Source organism: Acomys russatus, chromosome 27, assembly GCF_903995435.1.
Source record: "Acomys russatus chromosome 27, mAcoRus1.1, whole genome shotgun sequence".
NCBI classification, from domain to species: domain Eukaryota; kingdom Metazoa; phylum Chordata; class Mammalia; order Rodentia; family Muridae; genus Acomys; species Acomys russatus.
In genome coordinates this window covers 18376990-18401677 of record NC_067163.1, presented here as the reverse complement: position 1 = coordinate 18401677, position 24688 = coordinate 18376990, and the positions used below count along the sequence as shown (strand labels likewise).

Genomic DNA, 24688 nt, shown 5'->3' with positions numbered 1-24688 from the left:
CCCTGAATCGTTCTTGCATGACTGCTCATGTACTAGACTCAGTTCAAAATTTCTAATAATGAGGAGGCTAATTTAAGGGTAATTTGAGAACATGAGCAATATACACTAGAAATGAGAGAACCATGGGACTTTAAAGAGAATGTTTACTCAAAGATTCACATCCTTTGAAGAGATTGACGTGGAAAGAAATATTGTTATATAGCATCCAGCAGCAAAACTGACCTGAGAAAAGACTGTCAAGCCAGTCTTGGTGGCACATACCTTCAATCCCAGCACTTGGGAGGCAGAGGCAGGCGGATCATTGCTGTGAGTTTGAGACCAGCCTGGTCTACAAAGCAAGTACAGGACAGCCAATATAATGGAGAAAAACCCTGCCTCAAAAGAAAGAAAGGAAGGAAGAAGGAAGAAAGAAAAGAAAAGAAAGAGTGTCAAATATGAAAGAACCAGGGTGTGCTGTACAAAAGTATGTATTTCTAATGTGTAGATTTTCCATGTGTCAAATTGCCAAATAATGTCGAAATAAATGCCTTCTAAGACCAAAAACAAAAAACAAAAACGTACCACTGAGACAAAAGTCTAAAGAGGAAGCCAAGACCATAAACGCAAGGCCCTTTGTATGTCTTCATGAAGACGAAGCCTTACATTTCCTAATAGGTTTTAAGGTTTCCAGTATTATAAATGTGTTATTTGAACACAGCTTCATTGACAGCCCATGATGAAGAGCTTATCCAAAGTGATTTGTTTTGTGGCCCAGTCATACATGGTGCATTCGGCTCCTACAGGAGACCTGAGTTCGGTTCCTTGTACCCACATTAGGTGGCTCACAAGCACCTGTAACTTCAGCTTGGAGGAATCTGGTGCCGTCTTCTGGACTCCAAAGGCCCTAGACTCACTTGTATACACTCACACGAGAGAATTAGAATGACAGGAAACCAGGTAAAATTTACAGTAGACTCAAAGTTCTAAAAAAGAAGTGTAGCCAAAGCACTTCTTGCTAGCTTACATTGAGGAGATGCAGAGAGGAACCTCAAGGAGGAAAATGTCCAGCTGCAAATGCAGTCTGTTTCTCAGGAAAGGAAAACCCCATCATTAGTGGAGAAGTGGAATGGGACTCCAATGCCAGGGAACAGTCTTGGAGAAGTTTCAAGCACTCATGAGTGCTTCCCTCAGTGCTACACATTCTCCATCCTGCCGGGGACTGGGAGGGGGTTAGGAGTCCTGCAGAGTTTTGGTGGATTGCAAATGGCTTATTCAGAGGAAGAGTATTTTGGAGGCCATACGCTAGAAACACCATTTTAACTACTGATCCTCATCCTGACCTGAGGACAATGGCAAACAAAAACCATTATAAGCCATGACACTCTGGATGAATTACCAGGGTGGAGGGGGCTTAAAATGATCCAGAAACTGGTTGCACACTATGGGTTAGCTCCTAACTGAAGTCAGGTACAGTGAGTACAGATATTAATGTATTGAAGTTGAGCACTGTTAATAAGATATGGAATTTAAAAAAAAACACTAGGCTGCAGAAGGTTTGCAAAGCTTCCTGTGATTGCAATAGTCTACAACCTGGAAAATGTGCCTGGTGGAAGATTTCCTGAGTTTAATAGGTTAAGAACAGCAATTGAGGGCATTTATGCTTTCAAGAATAGGAGTTTGAAACATCTGATTTTTAAAAAAAAAAAAAAGAGAGAGAGAGAGAGATGTTTTATCTGACTTCAATAATTTGATTTTAAAGGCGAAAAGCAGCTTTGAGGTAATCTTTTTTTTTTTTTTCAATGTGGAGATGGGGTGTGCGGTGTGGGGATGGAACGCAAAGCCTGGTGCATACTAACCAAGTACTTAATGGCTGAGGCATCCATCCTGAGCCTGTTCCAAATATTCTAATAAATCTCCATTTACCTTTCCTTCAAGAGGAAATAAAGTGAACAGCTAATTTAAAATCATTTTCACTAGGATGTCCTCTCCTCTGACCCACTTTCTTGGTAAGTAAAGTTTTTCATGGTACGTATCCCTTGGACTAGTGTTTTGATATAAGTGAGTATATACCATTTGTCTCTTTTTGCTTCTGGGTGAACTCACTCATTATAATAATTTCTAGATCAATCCATTTGTCCACAAATTTCGGGAATTCCTTGTTTTTAATAGCTGAGTAGTATTCCATCATGTAAATGTACCACAGTTTCTTATTGAGACTTTAGGCGAGAGTAACATGGAAGAAAGGGGAAATAGTAGGACCCACAGGGTCCTGGAAACCTACAAGAAGAACTTTATGACAGGCAGATCTGGGTCCTGGGGTCCTCCTCAAACTAAGGCACCAGCCAAGGAGAATATAGGCATTAAACTTCGAACCCCTACCAAGACCTAGCCGATGATCATGATATTCTCCACCGTTGAGTGGAGAGTGAGATCTCACTCTCACACGAACTCTGGTGCCCCTTTTCTGACCATGTCCCCTGGATGGGGAGGCCTGGCGGCACTCAGAGGAAGGATAGCAAGTTACCAAGAAGAGACTCGATATTCTAAGAGCATATATAGGGGGAGGAGGTCTCCCTCAATCATAGACGTAGGGGAGGGGAGAAGGGGGGAAGTGGGAGGGAGGGAAGAATGGGAGGAAACAGGGGAAGGGCTAACAATCGAGATGTAATATGAATATAAAAATAAAATGGAAAATCATTTTCACAATTTTTAATAAAAAACAAATGCAGTGCTCTTTGAATGAAATAAACGGGGTGCAATTCTTTCTAGGCCTCCATGCTTGTTTCTATGAAGACACCCCCACTATGTTTACACCGTACAAGCATCCTCTCCAACCCATACAAATAGCCTTAAGACTGGGAAGCTGAATTACTGCTTTGAGTAAGATGTTTCTAAATGAGTTGCCAGGACACGATGTAATGCTGAAAGACCTTACTCCTGTGGAGTCGTCATTGGAAGTAGCTCCATCATGAATCCTACACTAACTGGGGAGGATAAGCATCTCCTTGGTTCAGTTGGTGGATACAATCGAACCTTCACCCTTGGGATGTTGACCAGTACTTTTCATCTCATTTTCCTTTATGATACTGGAAATTCTCATGAAGAACTGATTACCAACTATTTTCTTCTGAATACTTTTTATATGCATCTCTGTGGCCTTACAGAAGCTTTCTTCCAAAGAGCCTTTCTGTTGTGTAGCCAACTACAACCAAAATCATCGACTTTATTAATGCACCGGCCTCTCGTGTAGCGCCATGGTGGCTTGAGGAATAGTAGTAGCAAGCAGTGTTAATAAGAATACAATGAATATCTTCTCAGTGAGAAATTTAATAATTCCCTAAACACATACATTATTAGGAAAGAGAACACCTTTTTAGTATGACAGAAAGTAATGAACTTGACCTACCAGTTTTGTGTTTTGTTCCAGTTTTTCGCATGGGTTTTGCAGATACCCACGAAGCTCTTCAATTTTCTTAGCTTGCTCTTTTACTTTAGCTTTCAACTCACAATTCTCATGTTCAACCCTAAAAATCCATGTTTTAAAATAGTTATTCTCATAGACCAATTTTAATACCACATGTTTTGTATTTTTAATTTAGCTTACAAGGTAATGAATTTTATTGACATTATATTCGTGTATGTCAGTAAACAATGTCCTTTCTTGCCCCCAGCCATCTTCCCCATCCCTTCTCCCAGCCTGATCTACTTCCTACCCATATCCCCTATCTTGCTTTCATGTCACAAGTATCCTGTCACAGTCACTTGAGCCCCTTTCTTTTTTATTATTTTTTTATTTAATTAATTTATTCAGATTACAACTCAATTGTTATCCTATCACTTGTATCCTCCCATTCCTCCCTCCCTCCCGCTTTCACCCTATTCCCCTCCCCTAGGTCTATGACCGAGGGGGACCTCCTCCCCCACTGTATGGTCACAGGCTATCTCCCTTTCATAGTTCCTCTTTCACTATGAAATACTATATCATCTTTGAAAAATTATCTGAAATAGAAACTACAGAACTTAAGACCTACTTTAAAAGTATGTGAGTTTTAAATTATATCATCTTCTAGACCTACTTTGTAAGGGTGTGAAAATTTCAGGTGTAAGAGTAAAAAGATACATGTGTCTTTTTCATCTTTTTGTATTGTTTAACCCAGATTTTTTATTCATGCAATCATATGCTCCACCACTGAGCTACTTCCAAAAACCTGAATTGTGTTAAAAGTGACTTAAAGCACAAGTCCCAGGCTTTACAAACAGATGTGCTAATTGTCACAGTTGATGTACTTTTCCCATCACACCTCTTGTTTGTTTTATAAATACTCACCACTGGTTTAAACTGTACCTTTGTAAGTGATCTTTCGTCTTCATGGTACTTTTTACAGCTTCTACGTGTTGAACCTCTGTTTCCTACAACAAAAAATGATTGAAAATAATTTTACTAATATTCAGTCATAAATCTAGCCCAACCATTGATAATGTGTTGCAGTCTTGTGGAATACAGCTGGATCCCTTTGTGAACTTATCTGTGACAATTTTAATGTTGTAACTTCCCAGAGGGCTGTGTAATGTGGCTCACAACGCCTGAAGGAAGACTGTTTTTCTTGTCATAAAAATGTACCTTGAATTCGTGCATGATGGCACATACCTTTAATCCCAGTGCTCAGGGATGCATAGGCAGGTGGATCTCTGTGAGTTTAAGGCCAGCCTGGTCTACAAAGTCCAGGATGGCCAAGGCTATGCAGGGAAATCCCGTCTCAAAACATTAAAAAAAAAAAAAGAAAGAAAGAAAGAAAGAAAGAAAGAAAGAAAGAAAGAAGGAAAGAAAGAAAAAAGGAAAGGGGGAAATATTCCTTGATATTTCTCTTTTTTTAATATTTATTTTTATGTATATGAGTGCTCTATCTGCATGTACACGTGCATGCCAGAAGAGGGCATCAGATCACATTATAGATAATTGTGACCCATGTTATCCACTAAGCAAAAACGACACTACACACTGTAAACAGCATGCCTTGGTCAGATCACTCATTAACAGTACGCAACATTCTGACCATCAGAGGCAAGCTGACATATGAATCTGAAACTATTGGACACTGTTATGGCATTAATGCTCTCTAGCTATCCACAGGAAAGAAAATATGTGAAGCTTCTTGTTGTTCAAGACTATACTAGTCTCTCTGGTTCCACCTCCGTGCCTTTAGATACACTCCACCCCACTTATGCATATCAAGTCCTACGTTTCTGACCTGTAATCTGTATATTAGAGAAACCATATGCTTATCGTGCTAAATTTGGCTTACACTCAGCATGATGACCTCTAGTTTTATTTCTTTTCCTGAAAATCATACAATTACATTCTTTACGGCTCAATAAAACTCTAATGTTTGTATGTACCACACTTTCTTTACCCATTCAATCCTTGATGGACATCTAGACTGGCTCCGTAACTGGGCTAGAGTGAGTGAGTGTCACAGTGAGTGTGGATGTGCAAGTATCTCTGTGGTTTTCACATATTCCTTTACAGAAAACCACAACCAGTGAAAGCACAGAGTTGTGGAGACAGTCCCGGTGGATACGTCTACAAAGCAACTCCCTCATCTACGGGTCAGGGAACACTTCAAAACAGGGGACAGGATCAGTGAGTTTATTAGATTGTGTATCCTAGCAATGTCAGGGAGCTATACCCTGCGTGACAGCTCATATATGCACTAAACACTGACAACAGCAACAGACAGGCTAACATTGACAGAGGAAAGCCTGGCAGACCTAAACCCCACAAAGAACCACAGGTAACTAACGCTCAGAAATTCTAAGCATGGCAGAAATGGTCCTCCCCAGGGAAGAGCACACCCAACACCCAATAGTCAGCCCTGAAAACACTCATACAAATAACATTAAACAGACTGAGTGGATTATATTTATATATATTATTATTATTATTATTTTAACATTATATAGTATAATAATATTATATTATACTAGTATATTATATAATATATTAATTATATAATATATTATGTATATTGTATATTGATATTTATTATGTTATATATAATATATTAATATTATATTATATATATTACATGCATATGTGCATATATATGCATATAACAGAAATTAATGAAAAGGAGTCAATTCAAAGGAGAGTGAGAAGAGGGAGAGGGGAGGGTTTGGAGAAAGGGAAGGGAAGAGAGAAATCATCCGGTCATATTGTAATCTTGAAAATAAAAAAAAAGATTTGGGCCCAGGGGTCCCGCTCAAACCAAGGCACCAGCCAAGGACAATACAGGCCGCAAACTTTAAGCCCCTACCCAGATCTAGCCAACGGTCAGAACATTCTCCACAGTTGAGTGGAGAGTGGGATATGACTTTCTCACGTACTCTGGTGCCTCACATTTGACCATGTCCCCTGGAGGGGGAGACCTGGTGGCACTCAGAGGAAGGACAGCAGGTTACCAAGAAGAGACTTGATACCCTATGAGCATATACAGGGGGAGGAAATCCCCCTCAGGAACAGTCATAGGGGAGGGGAATAAGGGGAAAGTGGGAGGGAGGGAAGAATGGGAGGATACAAGGGATGAAATAACCATTGAGATGTAACAAGAATAAATTAATAAAAAAAAATTGTAAATAAAATAAATAAATTTTTTTAAAAAGTCAAAAACTTGCGATAAATTAAAAATACATAAATAGAATAGATACACAATAATATTTTCTTGTCCACTGATATGTCAAGTGTTTTAAGTTTCTATAAGTATATGCTCGTGAGAGGTTGGCCGGTGATGTAAATTGACAAAAGCTGTTTAACAGACCATATTTCTGTCATAAGTGCAAGAAGTATGTTAATAACCAAAGGGCCATTGTAAGGAACGTTGGCAAAGCTGACTGAAAATGTGAACGTTTTACTGGCCACTAGCTCACCTCCTTCAAGGCGTCTCTCGCATTACTCACAACCCTGTCTCCTGCTTGCAGACGCATCGGAAGCTGAACCACTGTGGTTCTTTCATCGGATTGTTTTTCTTTTTCACTTAAATGTTTCCTAATAGTTTTATAAAAGCAACGAACACGTCTTGTCTCCGCGAGTTCTTTAGTTAAAGTAGACCTGAAGTTAAACATGGTCATCATGAAATTAAGTTTGCTGGAAAAGGCAATATTCACACTGATCTTTATAGGTTAATTGTTATTACGATAAATTGTATGAAAAAAATCCATTTTCTATAAAAGAAAAAACAAATACAAATCATTTAAAATTTTGTAACTTAAGACTAGGTTAAACATTATATAGACTGAGCAGCTTATATTTAATAATATGTATGTATGTATGTATGTATGTATGTATGTGTGTATGTATTAGTTATACATACATGTGATAACAGTTAATAAAATACAGGGGCAAAAAATTTGAAAGAGAGCATTCAAGATATATGAAAACGTTTGGAGAAGGAAAAGGAAGGAAGAATTGTAGTTATAATTTCAAAAAATTTAGTTAAAAAGATAGATTAAAGATTCTAATACCACTTACACTCTTTATGTTTGGGGGTTTGTTTTTTCTTTTTGGGTTTTTTTTTTTTTTTTTTTTTTTTTGGTAAAATTTTCAGCTTACTTTGTTGGTTATCAGTATTTTATGAAAGACTTAAGAGTTCTACTTGGTAAGTGAAGGCTTTCGTGGGACATGCCCCTTGGGCTAGTATGCAGATATAAGTGAGTATATACCATTTAAGTCTTTCTGCTTCTGGGTTAACTCACTCATTATAATCATTTCTAGCTCAATCCATTTGTCCACAAATTTCATGAATTAATAAAAAAAAATTTAAAAAAAGAGTTCTACTTGGAACAGGACAACAGCAAATAGTTAAACCTCGTGATCTCTCATGATTGAGAACAGCCCTACAGGTGTGTTAGCATGTGCAAGGTGCAATAGAGCGCCTGGGCGAAGGATTCATCTTTTTTTTTTATGTATTCTTGTCATACATTTCATACCATAAAATTATATTTTATAGAAACAACCAGTTGACACACTATTGAATTTTTTTCCTTTTTTATTATTAATTTATTCAAATTACATCTCAGTTGTTAGCCCATCCCTTGTATCCTCCCATTCCTCTCTCCCTCCCGCTTCCCCCCCCCCATTCCCCTCCCCTATGTCTGTGACTGAGGGGGACCTCCTTCCCCTGTATATGCTCATAGGGTATCGAGTCTCTTCTTGATGATCTATTATCCTTCCTCTGAGTGCCACCACGCATCTCCGTCCAAGGGACATGGTCAAATATGGGGCACCAGAGTTTGTGTGAAAGTCAGTTCTTCTCCACTTAATGGTGGAGAATGTCCTGTCCATCGGCTAGTCTGGGTAGGGGTTCGAAGTTTACTGCCTACATTTTCCTTGGCTGGTGCCATAGTTTGAGGAGGACCCCAGGGCCCAGACCCGCCTGTAGTTTTCCAGGACCCTCTGGATCCTTCTATTTCCTCATTCTCCCAGGCTTCTCACTCCTAAAGTCTCAATAGGATGTCCTCTCCTCTGACCCACTTTCCTGGTTGGTAAAGTTTTTCATGGGGACGTACCCCTTGGACTAGTGTCTCGATAGAAGTGAGTATATACCATTTAACTCTTTTTGCTTCTGGGTGAACTCACTCATTATGATAATTTCTAGTTCAATCAATTTGTCCACAAATTTCGGTACTCAGCTATTAAAAACAAGGAATTTGCGAAGGACTCATCTTGGTGCCTATAAGCACGCCAAAGCTTGCGCTAGTCTCCGGTCTCACTCAGAACCTGTGGCTCCTCCTCTCAGCTCTTCTACCCCACCCCGTACCCTGCACCTTCCCCCAGTTTCTCTTTCCCACATAACTGCTGTTTCGTCCATGTGCTCTCTTGGCCCTTTTCTCTCCTGCATTGCTTTCATCACATGATCAGTAATTGTGCTTTTCACTTGATGTGGGATTGACTGAGAATGAAGCCCATTGTTTGTGTAACCATCAGTCCTGGCTGGTTAGCAGGCACAGAAACATGAGTTTTATCTTCAGCATACCCCATCCCCAACAAAGTATCTTTCTTGAAAAGAAAGTTTCTGGGTAATATAATCATTTCGTGCACTATTTGTAGAATTATGAACAGATATAAACTTACTTGAGAAAAATTGAGAACTACTAATCAAAGACATTTTAAACTCCCTAGATTTTATATACTTCTATATTGATAAACTCATTTAAAGTAAATAGTCAAGAACGTAGAAAATTGTTTATCTAAATTATAATATTTGGTAAATTATTTCTAAATCAATAAAATAAAATTTTCACACAATACTATGTTGTAAATAGTCAACTTACTATATGGAGGATCTCTATTATATACACATTAAAACTGGTATTTTAAAAAGCATACATTTAATTGTTACTGGTATCCATGGTTATCATGGATATGGCATGGAAGCTTTTCTCCTTCAAAACTCTAGAAAGAAAAATAACAATTACAACACTCCCTCTCCATATCTATAACAAAAAGAATTCTCATATTTCGTTAAGAGTAGGATGTCATACCTCAGGTTCCAGAATTCTGCAACTTGTTTCACTGTTTCATCCTCTAACTTTGCTTTCTTCTCTTTTATTTCTGATATCTCCTTCTGTAGAACACTATTCTCATTTCCCATTGTTTTATATTTTTCCCTAAGTAGTTCACTCATCTTTTTAAGATCTACTAATGCATTATATGAATTAAGTGAGTCATGCATTTTCAATGAGCTTCCAGAATCTGGATGAAGGGAAAATGAGACAAAATAAAACACATGATACTATATTTGTTATAGACAGCTGAGCTTGGAGGTAGGGTTACTGCACACAGCTAAGTAAGGTGGATTGAGCTAATCTCAGCAGGAATGGTGTCTGTAGGGGAGCAGTCTCAGAGAGCAAACATCAGGAGAGAGAAAAGTTGTGGTGGACATTTTCTACACACTCTGGGAGCAGAGGAAGACATTGCCGTCAGTCTGAGCCCCACTCAAGGAAGGCTGTGCCATCCCATAGGTGTGGCCATGTCAAAGGATACACATTCGCTTGGGACCACACTAGCTCCCTAAAGTACCCTATGGTATTCTCTTAATATATATGGCGTAGAAAGGAAGGAAAACTGTATGACTTTATTAAAATACATGAAATGAAAATAAGTCTGATATATGGAAAACTTATATACAAAAACACTTATAAAATATTTCTGACTAAATTAAATCCAATTCATGTAAATGGAGAAGTAAACTTTGTTGAAGAATCCAAAGATTCATTATTAAAAATTGAAATCTCCAAGTTCCCAGCAGGATTAATTGGCAAGCTGATTGTAAAGTTCATTTGGAAGTAGAAATGTAGCTCCAGGATATATGTGTGGATAGGATACTGTGTATATAGGACCTAGACTCCATTTTCACTGATGCAAAAAGGAAGGAAGGAAGGAAGGAGGGAAGGAAGGAAGGAATGATTACATAGGAATGTGGGGTGTCTGGAATATTGAAACCCCTGAAAAATAAGGAGGAACAGACAGCTGATTTGCATACATATTCTAATAAATTAACGTATTAAGTGTTTTCGTGCTTAGACAACTCACCATCCCCTGAGATTGGTTCAGATGATGGAGTTACACCAACCGTATCTCTAACTTCTTTTGTTACCTAAAAGACATTGCAAAACATCTTCAAGATATTCATAACGCATAGTATTTTTAAAAAAGCAATTGTCTATTTTTGTGACAAGAATATGCATCTTAGGTGCAACAGATAGATATGACTCTATAGAAAGATAAGGTAAAATAGTCAGATAAGGTCTTCAAAAACCTCAGAGACCTGAAAATATGGCATTTCAAAATGTTTTTATTATTTAAAAGATTCACTGATGATTAGACAGCTTAACTCCTGGCAACACCCAGCCTACCTCAAACAAGATGATAAGCATTAAAGAACCTCCTTATGGAGACGGCTTCAAATGTGGCAAACAAGCTACTGGGCAAAATGTACTCATTTCTACCACAGTCAGAATTCTGCCTTAAAAAGAGCAAGCTTGGATGCAGGCAGAGTCAATGGCCAGACTAGGCCAAGACAGGGTAAACAAGTCCTCAGTAGTTCCTGCCTCACAAATATGTCTGTCAGATACATTGGTCCAGAAGGCTAAAGATGATGCTCCAACATTATAGAGCGTTTTGGGTGGCTATTCACGTAGCAAACTGTCTCTGTCATTTTCTCATTTGGAAAGCTACTAACCAGCACTCCCAGCATACTCAGGTAATCAATTTTATGCCTTCTCAAGTTTCTCATGGGGTTGAAGACCAAAATAGTTTAGTTTTACAGTTAAGCTTAGTTGTTTAGAGTTTAAAATCCACTTATAAATGAGTAAATATCATGGGTGTCTTTTTTTCAGTTTGAGTAATCTCACTTAGGATGATGATTTCTAGTTCCTTCCATTTGCCTGTACATTTCAAGATTTCCTTGTTTTTAATAGCTGAGTAGTATTCCATTCTGTATATGTACCACAGTTTCTTGATCCATTCTTTGCTTGAGGGACATCTAGGTTGTTTCCAGATTCTGGCTGTTACACTACTAGGCATAGCTTTCCAGGCCAGTCATTACGGTCATTCACAGGGTTCACAGCTAAATAAGATTGATTATTCCATTTCTCCTTAAGAGGCTCGCATAGCATCTGCTCATCGCAACTTGGCTTTGTCATGTTCTATGACAAAGTAAGTTCTATGACTCAAGAAATTGGTGTCTTTAGGAAAATGCAACCTAAAATGTCTTTGAGAACTCATCTCATCCGAGTCAGAATGTCTAAGGTCAACAAAGTAAATGCCTACAAATCAATGTAGGGAAAAGAAACTTTTATTCATTGCTGGTGGGAATATTAACTGGTGCAACAATTATGTAAATCAATGTGGAAGATTCTAGAGAGTTAAAAATAGATCACCCATAAGATCCACCTATACAATTCTCAGGAATATGCACAAAGGCTTCACATCCTACTCTGAAGATACCTGCTCGCTTATGTTCAGTGCTGCTTGACTCACACTAGGTAGTAAATGGAAACTGCCCAAATGGCCATCAGCTGAAGAATGGATATAGAAAATGTGGTGCATTTGCACAATAGAATTTTATTCGGCTAGTAAGACAAATAACATTATGAAATTAATAGGTAAATGGATGGAGCTAGATATACCCATTCTGAGTGGGGTAATCCAGCACAAATAGGCAAGTGCCTGATGCTCTATATAACCTGTGGATGTTAGCTTTGAACTTCAAGTATGTGTGTTTAATTTGGAATACCCAGAGAGCTCAGGGAGCCATGGCCAGGTGCTTTTAAGGGGGAGGGCTATGAAGATATAAAGTGTTCACAAGGGAATAATTAAGGGGGAGAGCAAAGGGAAACGGTAGGGTAGATCAGGGGATTTGTGGAAGAATAAATAATAACAACAACATTTTTTAAAAGACATAGGAAAACTTATTACTGTAGAAGCTTCTATAGAGAGAGAAAGAAAGTTAAAAATGGAGCTACCTGATAACATGGCAACCACACCCCTTCTAGATACCAGAAACTAACAACTTAAAAGCCTAGTACCAGGAATGGGTTTTTTCTTTTGGAGTTGTTCGCCAGTGAGTTCCTATAGAATTCCAAATATTACAGTCTATTGTCATTGCTCTTGGTTGCCTCTAGAAGTTAACAGTAATGTGGATACTTTTATCAATAACTACTTTTTAAATTTTTAATTTAAAAAAAATTATTCTCCTTACATCCCAATTGTAGTCCCCTTCCTCTTTTCCTCCCAGTCCCACCATCCTTCACTCCTCCCCCATATTCCACTCCCTTAGTCCTCCAAGAGGGGGTGCCCTTCTCCCCTACCAACTGACCCCAGCCCTCCATTCTCATCAGGACCTGCTCCCTCTTCCTTTTTTGCCATGGTAAAAAACCCCACCATGGGAGGAGTGATCAAAGTACAGGCAACAGAGTCTATGACAGGCACAGCCCCTGCTTCCCTTAATATAGGAACCACATGGAGACTGAGTTGCCTATCAGTTACATCTGAGTGGGGGACCTAGGTCCTCTTCATGCATGGTCCTTGTTTGGTGCATCAGTCTCTGCTGGCCTCCCTGGGCCCGGATTTGTTGGCTCAGTTGGTCTTCTTGTGGAGCTCCTGTTCCCTCTGTGCCCTTTATCCACCTACTCATCCATAGGACTCTCTGTACTCTGCCCAAAGTTTGGTTTCAAGACTCAGCTTTTGTTTTGATCCCCTGCTGGGTAAACTCTTTCATAGGACAACCATAGTTGGCTCCCATGCTGTTCCCTCTCTTCAACTCTGCTTCCAGTGTCCATTGTATTTTCCCTTCTAAACGAGAATTAAGCATCCTCCATAGGGTCCTCCTTGTTACTTAGCTTCTTTAGGTCTGTGGATTATAATAAGGTTATCCTGTATTATATGGTTAATATCCATTTATAAGTGCATATATACCATGTGTGTTCTTCTGGGTCTGGGTTACTTCACTCGAGATGATCTTTTCCTGCTCCATCCATTTGCCTGAAATTTTCATGATGCTCTTCTTTTTTATAGCTAAATAGTATTCCATTGTGTAAATATGCCAATTTCTTTATCCATTCTTCAGTTGTTTCCAGTTTCTGGCTATCACATATAATGCCACTATGACTATAGTTGAACAAATACCCTTGTTGTATGGTGGAGCATCTTTCAGGTATATGCCCAGGATTGGTATAGCTGGATCTTGAGCTAGAGCTGTTCCAATTTTTCTGAGAAAGCGCCATATTGACTTCCAATATGGTTGTACTAGTTTTCACTCCCACCAGCAATGGAGGAGTGTTCCCCTTTCTCTATATCCTTGCCAGCATGTGCTATCACTAGAATATTTTATCTTAGCCATTCTGATAGGTGTAAGCTGGAATCTCAGTTGTCTTGATCTGCATTTCACTGATGGCTAAGGACATTGAGTATTTCTTTAAGTATTTCTTGGCCATTCGATATCCTTCCATTGAGAATTTTTTGTTTGGCTCTGTACCCCATTTTTAATTGCATTAATTGGTTTGTTGGTGTTTAATTTCTTGAATTCTTTATATATTTTGGATATTAGCCTTCTGCCAGATGTAGGGTTGGTGAAGATCTTTTCCCAGTCTGTAGGCTGTTGTTTTGTTTTATTGATGGTTTCCTTTGCTTTTCAGTTTCAAGACGTCCCACTTATTAATTGCTGATCTTAGAGCCTAGGCTGTTGGTGTCCGTTCAGGAAGTTGTTTCCTATGCTGATGAGTTCAAAGTTCTTCACCACTTTTTCTTCTAATAAATTTAGTGTGTCTGTTTTTATGTAAAGGTGCTTGACCCTCTTAGAATTCAGTTTTGTGCAGGGTGATAAATAGGGATCTATTTGCATTGTTCTACATGCAGATTTCCAGTCAGACCAGCAACATTTGTTGAAGATGCTGTCTTTTTTCCATTGTATGGTTTTGGCATCTTTATAAAAAAAAATCAAGCATCCGTAGGTGTGTGGGTTTATTTCTGGGTCTTTGATTTGATTCCATTGATCCACCAGTATGTTTGCAGCCTATTGTCAATGCTCTTGGTTAATCTCTAGAATTTAATAGTAATATGGAAACTTTTATCAATAGCTACTTTTTCTTAAACACATTTTCAAAAAGTTTTTGACAAAAGAATTTCATATTCTCTTTCCGTGTGTGTGTGTGTGTGTGTGTGTGTGTGTGTGTGTGTGTGTGTGTGTGAGACACTGGCCTGAAACTCACTATGTACTATAGGCTGGCCCCACGCTCATGAAACTCTCCCTGCTTTGGACTTCTAAGTGTTGAGATTCCTGATGTGTATGGGCTTGGGACTTTTTATATTTCTTAACTTTATTTTTTACGATGTATTTTAACTTAGACTTTTATAAGGTTTCACATGTCTTTTATATAACACTTTGAGTAAAAAACTACTTTTGATTCTTTTTCCAGTACCTTATGTTTTTCCTTAGATGTTTTCTTTCGAAGCCTACAAAAACCACAAATTATTATTACAAAAATGATAAATATATAAAATAAAACAATATCTAAAAGTATTAGTTATGTATACAAAGCATACCCATTTCCAACTATTCTATTTATTTATTATACATAGAAAATTATATTATTTGCATTTTGATAGAAGCAATAAACATGATTTAATGATTTTTTAATTTGAACTTTATAAACAGTAAAATCTATTTGAAAAATATTGCTTATTCCCTAACATGAAGGAAACAAAGGAAACAAGAAAACAATGTTAAGAAGTAAATTTTCAGGATCAATTTTGCAATTGCTGTGCATAATTCTAATTATTCTAATTACTATAAATATGTTGTATTAACTTCAGTTCTGTTAAATAGAGGGCAGATTTACTATTTTATAAAGTAAAGATCTAGACAAAGAAACACCAGGTAACTTTCCCAAATAAAAGCAGCTGGTCAGTTACAGATGAGAATCCATATCTCAGAATTCTCTCTGCACAGCATGTGCTGTAAATTAGTATAAAGGCTTTATTATTTTTCTTAATAAGACAAAAATGAAAAATATCCTTGTACCTCATAAAGATATGAATAGGATCAGTTTGCTTGTCAGAAATCATTAAGGCGAATACACCAAGCTTTCCTGTGCTTGGAAATACAAGCTGGATTGAATGACTATATCACCCTCAAAAGCGTCCTTTCTGACATCATGCAAACATAAGCTAAAAATACTAGTAAAAGAATCTAATATAACTCCCACATTCCTCTCCAATCACCACTGCTCTCTACTACCTTTCATGGTAGAATTTTCCTACGGAATTGGCATCACTTAGTTACCACATTGAGGCTTCCATAGTGACCCATTCTTTTTTTAATCTAAATAATTTATTCAGATTACATCCCAATTGTTATCCCCTCACTTGCATATTCCTGCCTCCACGCACGCGCGCGCACACACACACACACACACACACACACACACACACACACACACACCTCTTTCATCCTATTCCCCTCCTCAAGGCCTGTGACAGAAGGGGACCTCCTCCCCCACCATATGACCACAGCCTATCCGGTCTCATCTGGATAGCCTGCTTCTCTTTCCTCTGTGTGCCATCAGGCCTCCCCACCAAAGGGAAGTGATCAAATGGGGAGCTGGGTAACCAGAGTTCATGTCAGAGTCAGTCCCCACTCTCCACACAACTGTGGAGAATGCGCTATCCATTGGCTAGATCTGAATAGGGGGATCTAGGTTTACTGCATGCAGTGTCTTTGGTTAGTACAGCAGTTTGTGCAGGGCCCACTGGGTAGTGATCCATTCTCTCGTCCACATCTTAACTCCTCAACGTGAATATAATGGAGTATACTCTTCCTTTGTTCTGTTCTTTCATCAAGAAAAATAACTTAATGAATAATCAAGCTTGCCCGCGCCCTTAGATCAAAAACTAGAGATGGCCAATGGCTGATGAGAAAAGGATCCGTTTCCTCCAGGGATAAGCTCTCACAGGGACAAGAACTTATGTTGTCTAGTTACATGGCAGCAGATATATGTACACATAAGCAGTACTGAATAGGCTCAATGATTGTATGTACATGTGTATGTATATGTAAGGTGTGCATGTACATATACCAGTAATATAATTAACAGTAACAATAATCAACAATAATAGGCCATAAATTGGAAAGACGGAAGTGACATGAGAATAGTGTAGATGCCATACTCACATATAAAGTACCTAAAAATTACATTTTAAAAATGCTGAATTTTGCAATAGAAGTAAAAATTTTAAAAATTCTGTAAATAATGTGATTAAAGCTTGAGTTTATGTAAGATGTACATGGAGTCATTGGGGAAAAATCAGCATAGCAAAATATCTTATATATGGGTGATGATATCATTGAAAATACGCTTTGTTTCATCAACATCATTTTGCACTCATTATAGTGTAGCAAGTGTCCGACTCTGTGAGCTAGATACAGGCTTCTGCTTCAGTTTTTGTTGCCCAGTTTTTTATGCATGTTGCTTATGCTTTGAACAAAGTGGTATGTGCTGGTTGGTTTTTGTCAAGTTAGCACGAACCAAGAGTTCTCTGGAAAGAGCCTCAATTGAAAAAAAATGCCTCCACTGGAGTAGCTTTAGGCAAGTCTGGGGGCCATGTTATTATTTAATGGTTGATAGTAGGACATCCCAGTTCACTGTGGATGGTGGCATCCCTAGGCTGGCAGTCCTGTGTTCAAGAGAGCAGGCTGAGCAAACCATGAGGAGCAAGCCAGCAAGCAGCACTGCTCCATGGCTGTTGTCCCAGCGCCTGTCTCCAAGCTTCTGCCCTGTTTGGGTTACCGTCCTGACTTACTTGGGTGATTTATAAGCCAAATAAACCCTTTTCTCCTGGAGTTGCTTTTGGTCAAGTTGCTTCACCACAGCAATAAAAACTTAACTAAGACGAGCCTTAATTATGGCACACATAGTTTTGTCTCTAATCTGTATAAACAGTGTTGTAGTGAATGAAGCACACTTATTAACACATTGTCTATACCATATTTTTAACAAATCTTATACATGCGATGAAATTACATGATGCTTCTGTACCAGTTTTATTTGGAAACCATTTTATGAGAACATCTTTTTTTCTTCAGACTTGACAACCCTGATTTCTGTCTTTTCAATAAGATCTGTAACAATATAGTTTGTATGCATTAATAAAATCATAAAATTAGTCTTATGAAAATTACCCTAATTTAGAATTTGTACAGCACAATAGCAATTATCTACTACTAAATATTATACGCTTACCTAGCATGCTTTTCACTCTCCTTCATAAGAAATCTCTGGTTATTAATTTTGCCATATTTTCTCTGTAGAACCAGTTCATCCATTGCAGACTCAGCAACTGATGCAGCAGCAGCAGCAGCACCAACAGCAGGAGCAGAAACAGCAGCAGCAGGAAAAACAACAGCTTCGTAGTGGTGTTTTTCTCTATCTATTCCATAGCTTGCATGCATCTTTGTTTTTACTTCAACCTACAATGAAAACACACAAGTCCATCCTCTCCCCTTACTAGCTAACAGTTTTGTTTAAAATACTCATTTTTAAGAATGTCACATTTTGGAGCATCAGCAACAAATAAAGATTTCCCTGTTTTCTACTAAGTTATTATTCTCTCACCAATTTCATTTTTTATTTTTTTTCATTCAGAAATTGAACTATCAAAAAATAGATAAAATAAAGGTACTCAAAAAATTATATGAGTCAGTTTGTCCAAACTTTTAGACTTTAGACTCAATCCTTTAGATTCAATTAGGAGGGAAAAAAAACTTGAACAAGTTTACCAGAAGTTGTCACATAGAAAGTGTAATAACTACAGTTGGCAAACTTTATGTAGAGACAAAAGCAATCTATTAACACTGCTGGAAGGTGGTAGCAATGTCTGTAATCCCAGCACTCAGGAGGCAGACGCAGGTGGATCTCTGAGTTCGAGGCCAGCCTGGTCTATAGAGTGAGTTCCAGGACAGCGAGGGCTACACAGAGAAACCCTATCTCAAAAAACAACAGCAACAAAAATATATTAACACCAATACAAAAGAAAAATTATTATATTTTAATTCAAAGTGTGTATGGTAATGGTGTTGCATATTTATGTGAACTATTTGCATTATGTCCAATGTTAATATATTCCACTTTCTACTAAAGATGTGATAAAAATTAATAATAATTATTAATTCTTATATTGGATTGAAAAGGATTATTCCTTATAAAGACTAAAAGCACCTTCTGAAAGATAGTACTCTGCTACAGTGGACAACCAGAATGATTTATTTTTTGACCTTACAATCTCCCTCCACGTAAACACTGAAGTCAGTGTCCACAAAGCACAATTAAATCTTCAACAGAATTATTCTCAAATGAAGCATTATCATTATTGAATAAAATTAAATATTAAGCCTTTCCACTCGTTAACATGAGCACAACTTAGTGCTCATAACTCTTCATAATTTAAACTCCTTAATCCTAAGATTCAAATTTGATTTTACTTTTTTTCTCATGTAAGAAGATTCTAAAAATGGAAGTAAAACCATGATTCAGAATTTTTGGCTTCATGGAGCATAAAGTTTACTTATGTTATTGTAGATTCAAAGGCTATCTTAAACTCACAAATGCAATATTATTAAAAGGAAACAATTCGAAGGAGAAATCTAGATGTAAATATCTACATACCGATGACTGATTACTCTCACTGCTGTAACACCTGTTCTGCTCATCCATTGAGTACACTTCTAAGTCTGACGTTGCTGACAAAATAATATTCATAGTTAAAAAGTATGTATATATTTACTATATATGGCTGTACATATATATATATATATTTATAGCCAGCTATAATAAACAAAAGTACAACTTTGCAATGTGATTTACTCCAACCCGTGGTACCCTCCCAATCACAAGGAAGACAAGAAGCTTGGAGACATCCTCTCTAGATACACTTCAGACTTATCCCGTGACTTCTGGCCCAAGAGATTGTTTTGCCTTTCCACTTTCTGAAGTCGTCAACTTTCCTTCCATGCATTCATCGTGCTCTACGTTTCCTGATCTCCATGTCTCTTCTTCCCTGAACATGCTCAAAGTGTAGTCGCAGTTCACCTCCTGTCTTGTCGCTCTAAACTTACAGTCACTGAAATTTCATGAGGCTTGTAATTTCATAAAGAGTATATTTACAATGCGCTCCATCATATTCCTCTCTAAGCATCCATAAGGCAACTTTCTTTTCCTAATATATATGACATATACTCCTTACCTTCTTCTTCTCTTATAATATTTTTGCTTCTTTGTCCCACGGTCATGGATAAATGATCACCAAACTCTGGATGAAGACGTTTAAATGTATTCTGGAAAAAATGAATATCAATAGTGACTTTTGTGAATATTTCCTAATCACTTTGTAGCTAAAAATCTGAATGTTTTACTTTATAAGCTTGTATACTTGAAAATGAGAGAACTGTATGTTGCAAACTCAAAAGCAAACTGAATAGAGAAAATAATATATGTTGTATAGGTCAAGTTAATTTGAAATTTAATTGGATGACTATGTAAACTGACAATGGAATGAAGGAATACAAATTACAAACAGTAGTATCTATTAACTTTAGAATGCATAATTTTTACTTATATCTCATAATTGAAAGACACTTAAATATACATTTGAATATATTCATTTCACTTACTTTTCTACAGCAATAAGTATCTAGAGAAATTCCAGTGACTAAATTATTTTATTAACAAAAAAATATATGTCATAGAATACCTCATAATGTAGAAAGGAGCCTCAAAAAATAATAAGGAAGCCCACTGAACACATCCCAAAATAATGTTTAGCTTTACACAAGCTACCTTAGATTGCAAGTTCAAATTTTTACAACTAGTTAATTTTTTTCTAGTTAAATATTTTTGAAATAAATTTGGTTATGGTCTATTAATTGTATAGAAAATCTTTAACTCTAAAATATAAATTCATCTAGCCCTGTGGTGAGTTAGTCACTAAAATATTAATGTAAACATAAAATAGAATATTTACATACAACTGACTGAATATTTTCATAGGCATGACTTTGCTGCTTTTCCTTTGATTTCATTTGTAAGTCTTCTCCTGGCAAAACACAAATATATACCCTTAAAGAATTAAAATCATTTATATAGTATGAGTCTTTGTCAGAAAAATATTAAGTAAGTTATATACAAAAGGCAGAATCAGTAGGTCATAAATATGTTTATACTTAGGCATTTATGGATATATAATATATAGGTAAAAGAAAAAGAGAGAATATCCATCTGAGAAAGAGAAGAGGGGGATGTGGACGGTGTTAGAAGAGTTGGAGGGAGAAAAGGAACAAAATGAAGTGATTATCACTGTATCTTTTATTCCAAATATGTTAATACATATAACAAAATTAATTATGCTAAAAATTAAATTTTACTTTCCTAAATTAAAACCTGCAATTAGGCTCAACTTTCAATTTGGCATTAACTGACTTATGAAACACTTATCATCAAGACGTTCACTACAAATTGCTATCCCATTATTTAAATTTGCAATTCTTATATCGTTGAGTATTCATAGGGTCTCAAAGTTGGGACTTTCATGTCTGTGCTTTCTGGTTTTTGTTTTTTTCATTTTACTGTGACCTATGCCAAACTAGATGAATTTATAATTTAAGTAACAATACAATAAGCACTGACTGATCCACCACCCAACGTATGGGACAGAACACTCATGTCCAGTAGAAGTCATCTGTACAGATCTCTTCACTGACTTCCTTCCCTGCTTCTGCTCTATCCACAATCTAACATGTGTGAGCATCATTTCCTTAAAGTGTTCTGCATGGCCCTGCCATGAAGTCATGTGTCTCTGAGTAACTACGTTTGCCTTATTGTTTTTAAACTGCACCACTGGGTTATCAGTAAAGGAGCAGAGGCTTCACCTCATGGTTGAGATAGTACAGAGCGCCGCCCTCAGTACCTGCACATATGTCTCCCACACATGCACATCTACATCCACCCAACATAGACACATGCAGAAGCTCAACAGAAAAACAACACAGAATGATATAAAGTCAGAGTGAGCAACATTTTGTACCTCAAAGCCATATCTTTTCTAAGAAACAAGCTAAGCACATCTCTTCACTTAATTGCTCTCAACACTTTACACTTCATTCTTTGAACTTTTACATTATGTAGCTAGCATGATTTTATCTGCTGTTAGGAAAGGGAGCATCTCTTTTTCAGCTCGGCATAATGCATCAGCTGCAATCTGTGGTTGCAGCTTCCCCAGGCCCCGCCCCTGCTCCCAGGTAAGGGCACACTGGTCTCCTTAGGGTTGTATACATTTTTAGTGACTGTTCAATTGCTTCATTGTCTCTTGAGTTGTAAAGTATTATTTTACAGATGTAAGCCTGCCATCCTGGATTGCAGTAGGTTACTCAGTAGTTACTTACTGGGTTCATACTGGATTCTGACCCTGCAGTTTAAAAGGTAAGAAAGTGTTACAGGAATTCACGTTCAGAGGTATGGCTGGATGTGATGCCTAAAGAGAGAATTTAGGAAGGTAGAGAGGAAGGAAAGTGTAGAAGCATAAAATATAGTAGCAAGAAAGGCAGATAGGTATTAAATGACAGAAGTATCAGAATCAGTGAACAAATAGACAATGCCTTGGAGGGCATTTCCAGGATGTAACAGTGTCAAGCTGAAAACATCAAAGAAAGAAAAGCTTTGAAAATTGATGTAAAGACCCTAAGTCAGCACACCACAGAGATATTTTCATATTCATGATTATTACTATATTAGTCACAACAGCTAAGATGGAAAATAAGTTTCAATAACTACAAAAAATAGATAAAAATAGATACATGTATCTATGGAAGTTTATTCACATGTAAAATAAAAGAAATCATGATGCATGTGGAAATAAGGTTAAAAATAGAAATATTTTATTAAGAAATAAAGCCAGGGTCATAACAAATATCATACATATTACATTTTCTATCATACAGGAAGTCTAGATTTAATTTTACATAAGAATATGTGAAGTGTGTGTGTGTGTGTGTGTGTGTGTTTGGTTTTTCATGACAGAGTTTCTCTGTGTAGCCTTGGGTGTCCTGGACTCACTTTGTAAACTAGGCTGACCTTGAACCCACATCAACCGCCTGCCTCTGCCTCCCTGAGTGTTGAGATTAAAGGCGTGTGCCACCACACCCTGTGACTTTTTATTATAATTAGTAAAATTGAATAATTTCTAAAATGGAAGAGTGAGTAGGAATCAGATATATAAATTTTATATATAACCTTAAATAGTTAGAAATAAATTACTAGAGTGCTTAGCATTTATTTTTCAACTGAGCTAGATCACTGTGCATGTGAAGAGAAAAGTAATGGGCGGCATGATGAGAAATTGTGAGAAATGATTTAACGGAAGAAAGCAGTGTGCAAAAAGAATGCAATCCTGAACTCTGTGATCCCTAAGGGATTAGATGCTGGCATTAGCATCATCGTATGCAATGTACAAAACCTGCATAAATGATGATGGTTGTGTATGCATTGATGTCTTCTCTCTATGGGCATCTGTGTTGGCAGAAGACTTTGAAGTTTTTTCAGAAATGTCTGGTTCATGCAAGTAACAGCCTCACCGAAAACTAATATATGGAACAGAGCTTAGTTCACTGGTAGAGGATAAGAAGAACATGTTGTGAGGGGGTGGGAAGCTAGGGACAAACAAACTTGAATAAATAAACAAGCAAGCCAACAGAGAACTATAATCACAAAGAGACCAGAAGAAAGGCAGCCAGGGGGAGGAAGTGAGTATACTGTGTGAGTATCTGAGTTTAGATTCGCCGCTGTCCGTAACTATTGTAAAACATAACTGAACACCTTCTGTAAATAGACTGGCAACGTTACACCAGAGGGCAGACCCAGATTGCCGCATCGTACGGACACATTCTATAGACTTGACCCGTGGTGTCCAAGGAGAACTGAATTTAGCAGTATATAAATTACAACAGAAACTATATGAAGTGTGCCCAGTACACAGTGTTTCCAGGCTGAATGTGAAAGTACACCTGCATTTTTAGAACAGTTGCTTTGTGTGTAACTCAAGATCACTAAAAACCTCTATGCATGAGAAATTTTTGCCTCAGTCTGCCAAGTAGCTGATTATATGCACATGTAAATGATTTTTGAGAAAACATTATTAATATTTTTTAAATGTGTATTTTAAAAATTAAACTTCGGTAAACCCTAAGAAGCACTGTGCTGCTAGAATGGGACTGTAGACATATTAATATATAAAAGTTGAAACTGAGTTGCAGCTGGCAATTACAGACACTCTGTCTTAAACTCCCATGTTGTAGCTTGCTTTGGAACAATGATGCCTAAAATGATATTTGAATCATTTATATAAAATGCATCTATGAAAATTGAAGAGCTGAATAATTTCAATTCAAAGGCTGATCATATCAAATGCTCATAAGCACTTGTTAAAGGAAGCTCCTATTTCTACATTTACCTGCCATTGATGATATTTCATGCTTTATTATCAGGTCCCCAACTGGTACTGAGTCTTGCTTTTCAATGGCAGTCTGCATGGGTTTAAAAGGAGATATTAAATGTTGTTTGCATAGGTCATATATTAGGAAGTAAATGATGCAAAATAAAATGTAAACATTATTACCTTCAGTTCAGGATGTTTATCAGGAGAGTCTGAAAAGCCAGAGACATGTAACTAATTATATATTAACATGACAAAGCCAATCAGAATTTCATACTGAATTAATGTAGAAAATCATCATCATAGTTACCACTTGGAATATTGCATTAAGTCTGGGGTTCAGTTTATTTTCACATTGCTTCTTCTGTCTAATGAGGACAGAAAAAGAATTGAAATCCAGTAGGGGAAATGGATAGCACTGAGAAGTAAAGGTAGATACCATTAAGGTGTGCAAACTAATTGAAAGGACACTGGCCATACTACTATAGAGTTTTATGGTTTTCCCATGATATTGCAATCTAGAAAGCAAAATCAGTCATAAATGCTCAATGAATGGATGCATCGTCTTCAAAGAAACAATTTTCAAAATAATCATCTCACATATTTACTTGTAGACTACTAATGCATAAAGCATTCCATTTTCGTGTGCACTTGGAGAATGTTACAAATGTTTCC

General features: G+C 37.2%; 1 protein-coding gene across 1 annotated transcript in view; it reads right to left on the bottom strand.

Moving 5' to 3' along the window:
* The window catches only part of LOC127209829 (ankyrin repeat domain-containing protein 36C-like), a 162712-nt gene that overhangs the window by 5554 nt on the left and 132470 nt on the right, over window positions 1–24688 (bottom strand). The window contains exons 48-59 of the mRNA XM_051169471.1: window positions 24197–24225; window positions 24032–24104; window positions 20556–20623; window positions 19775–19865; window positions 19198–19271; window positions 17776–17906; window positions 14956–14989; window positions 10568–10631; window positions 9517–9727; window positions 6904–7084; window positions 4325–4389; window positions 3386–3503 (exon numbers count right to left, since the gene is read on the bottom strand). Coding sequence (XP_051025428.1) covers window positions 3386–3503; window positions 4325–4389; window positions 6904–7084; window positions 9517–9727; window positions 10568–10631; window positions 14956–14989; window positions 17776–17906; window positions 19198–19271; window positions 19775–19865; window positions 20556–20623; window positions 24032–24104; window positions 24197–24225 — 1139 coding nt within the window. The remainder of the gene's footprint in view (window positions 1–3385; window positions 3504–4324; window positions 4390–6903; window positions 7085–9516; window positions 9728–10567; window positions 10632–14955; window positions 14990–17775; window positions 17907–19197; window positions 19272–19774; window positions 19866–20555; window positions 20624–24031; window positions 24105–24196; window positions 24226–24688) is intronic.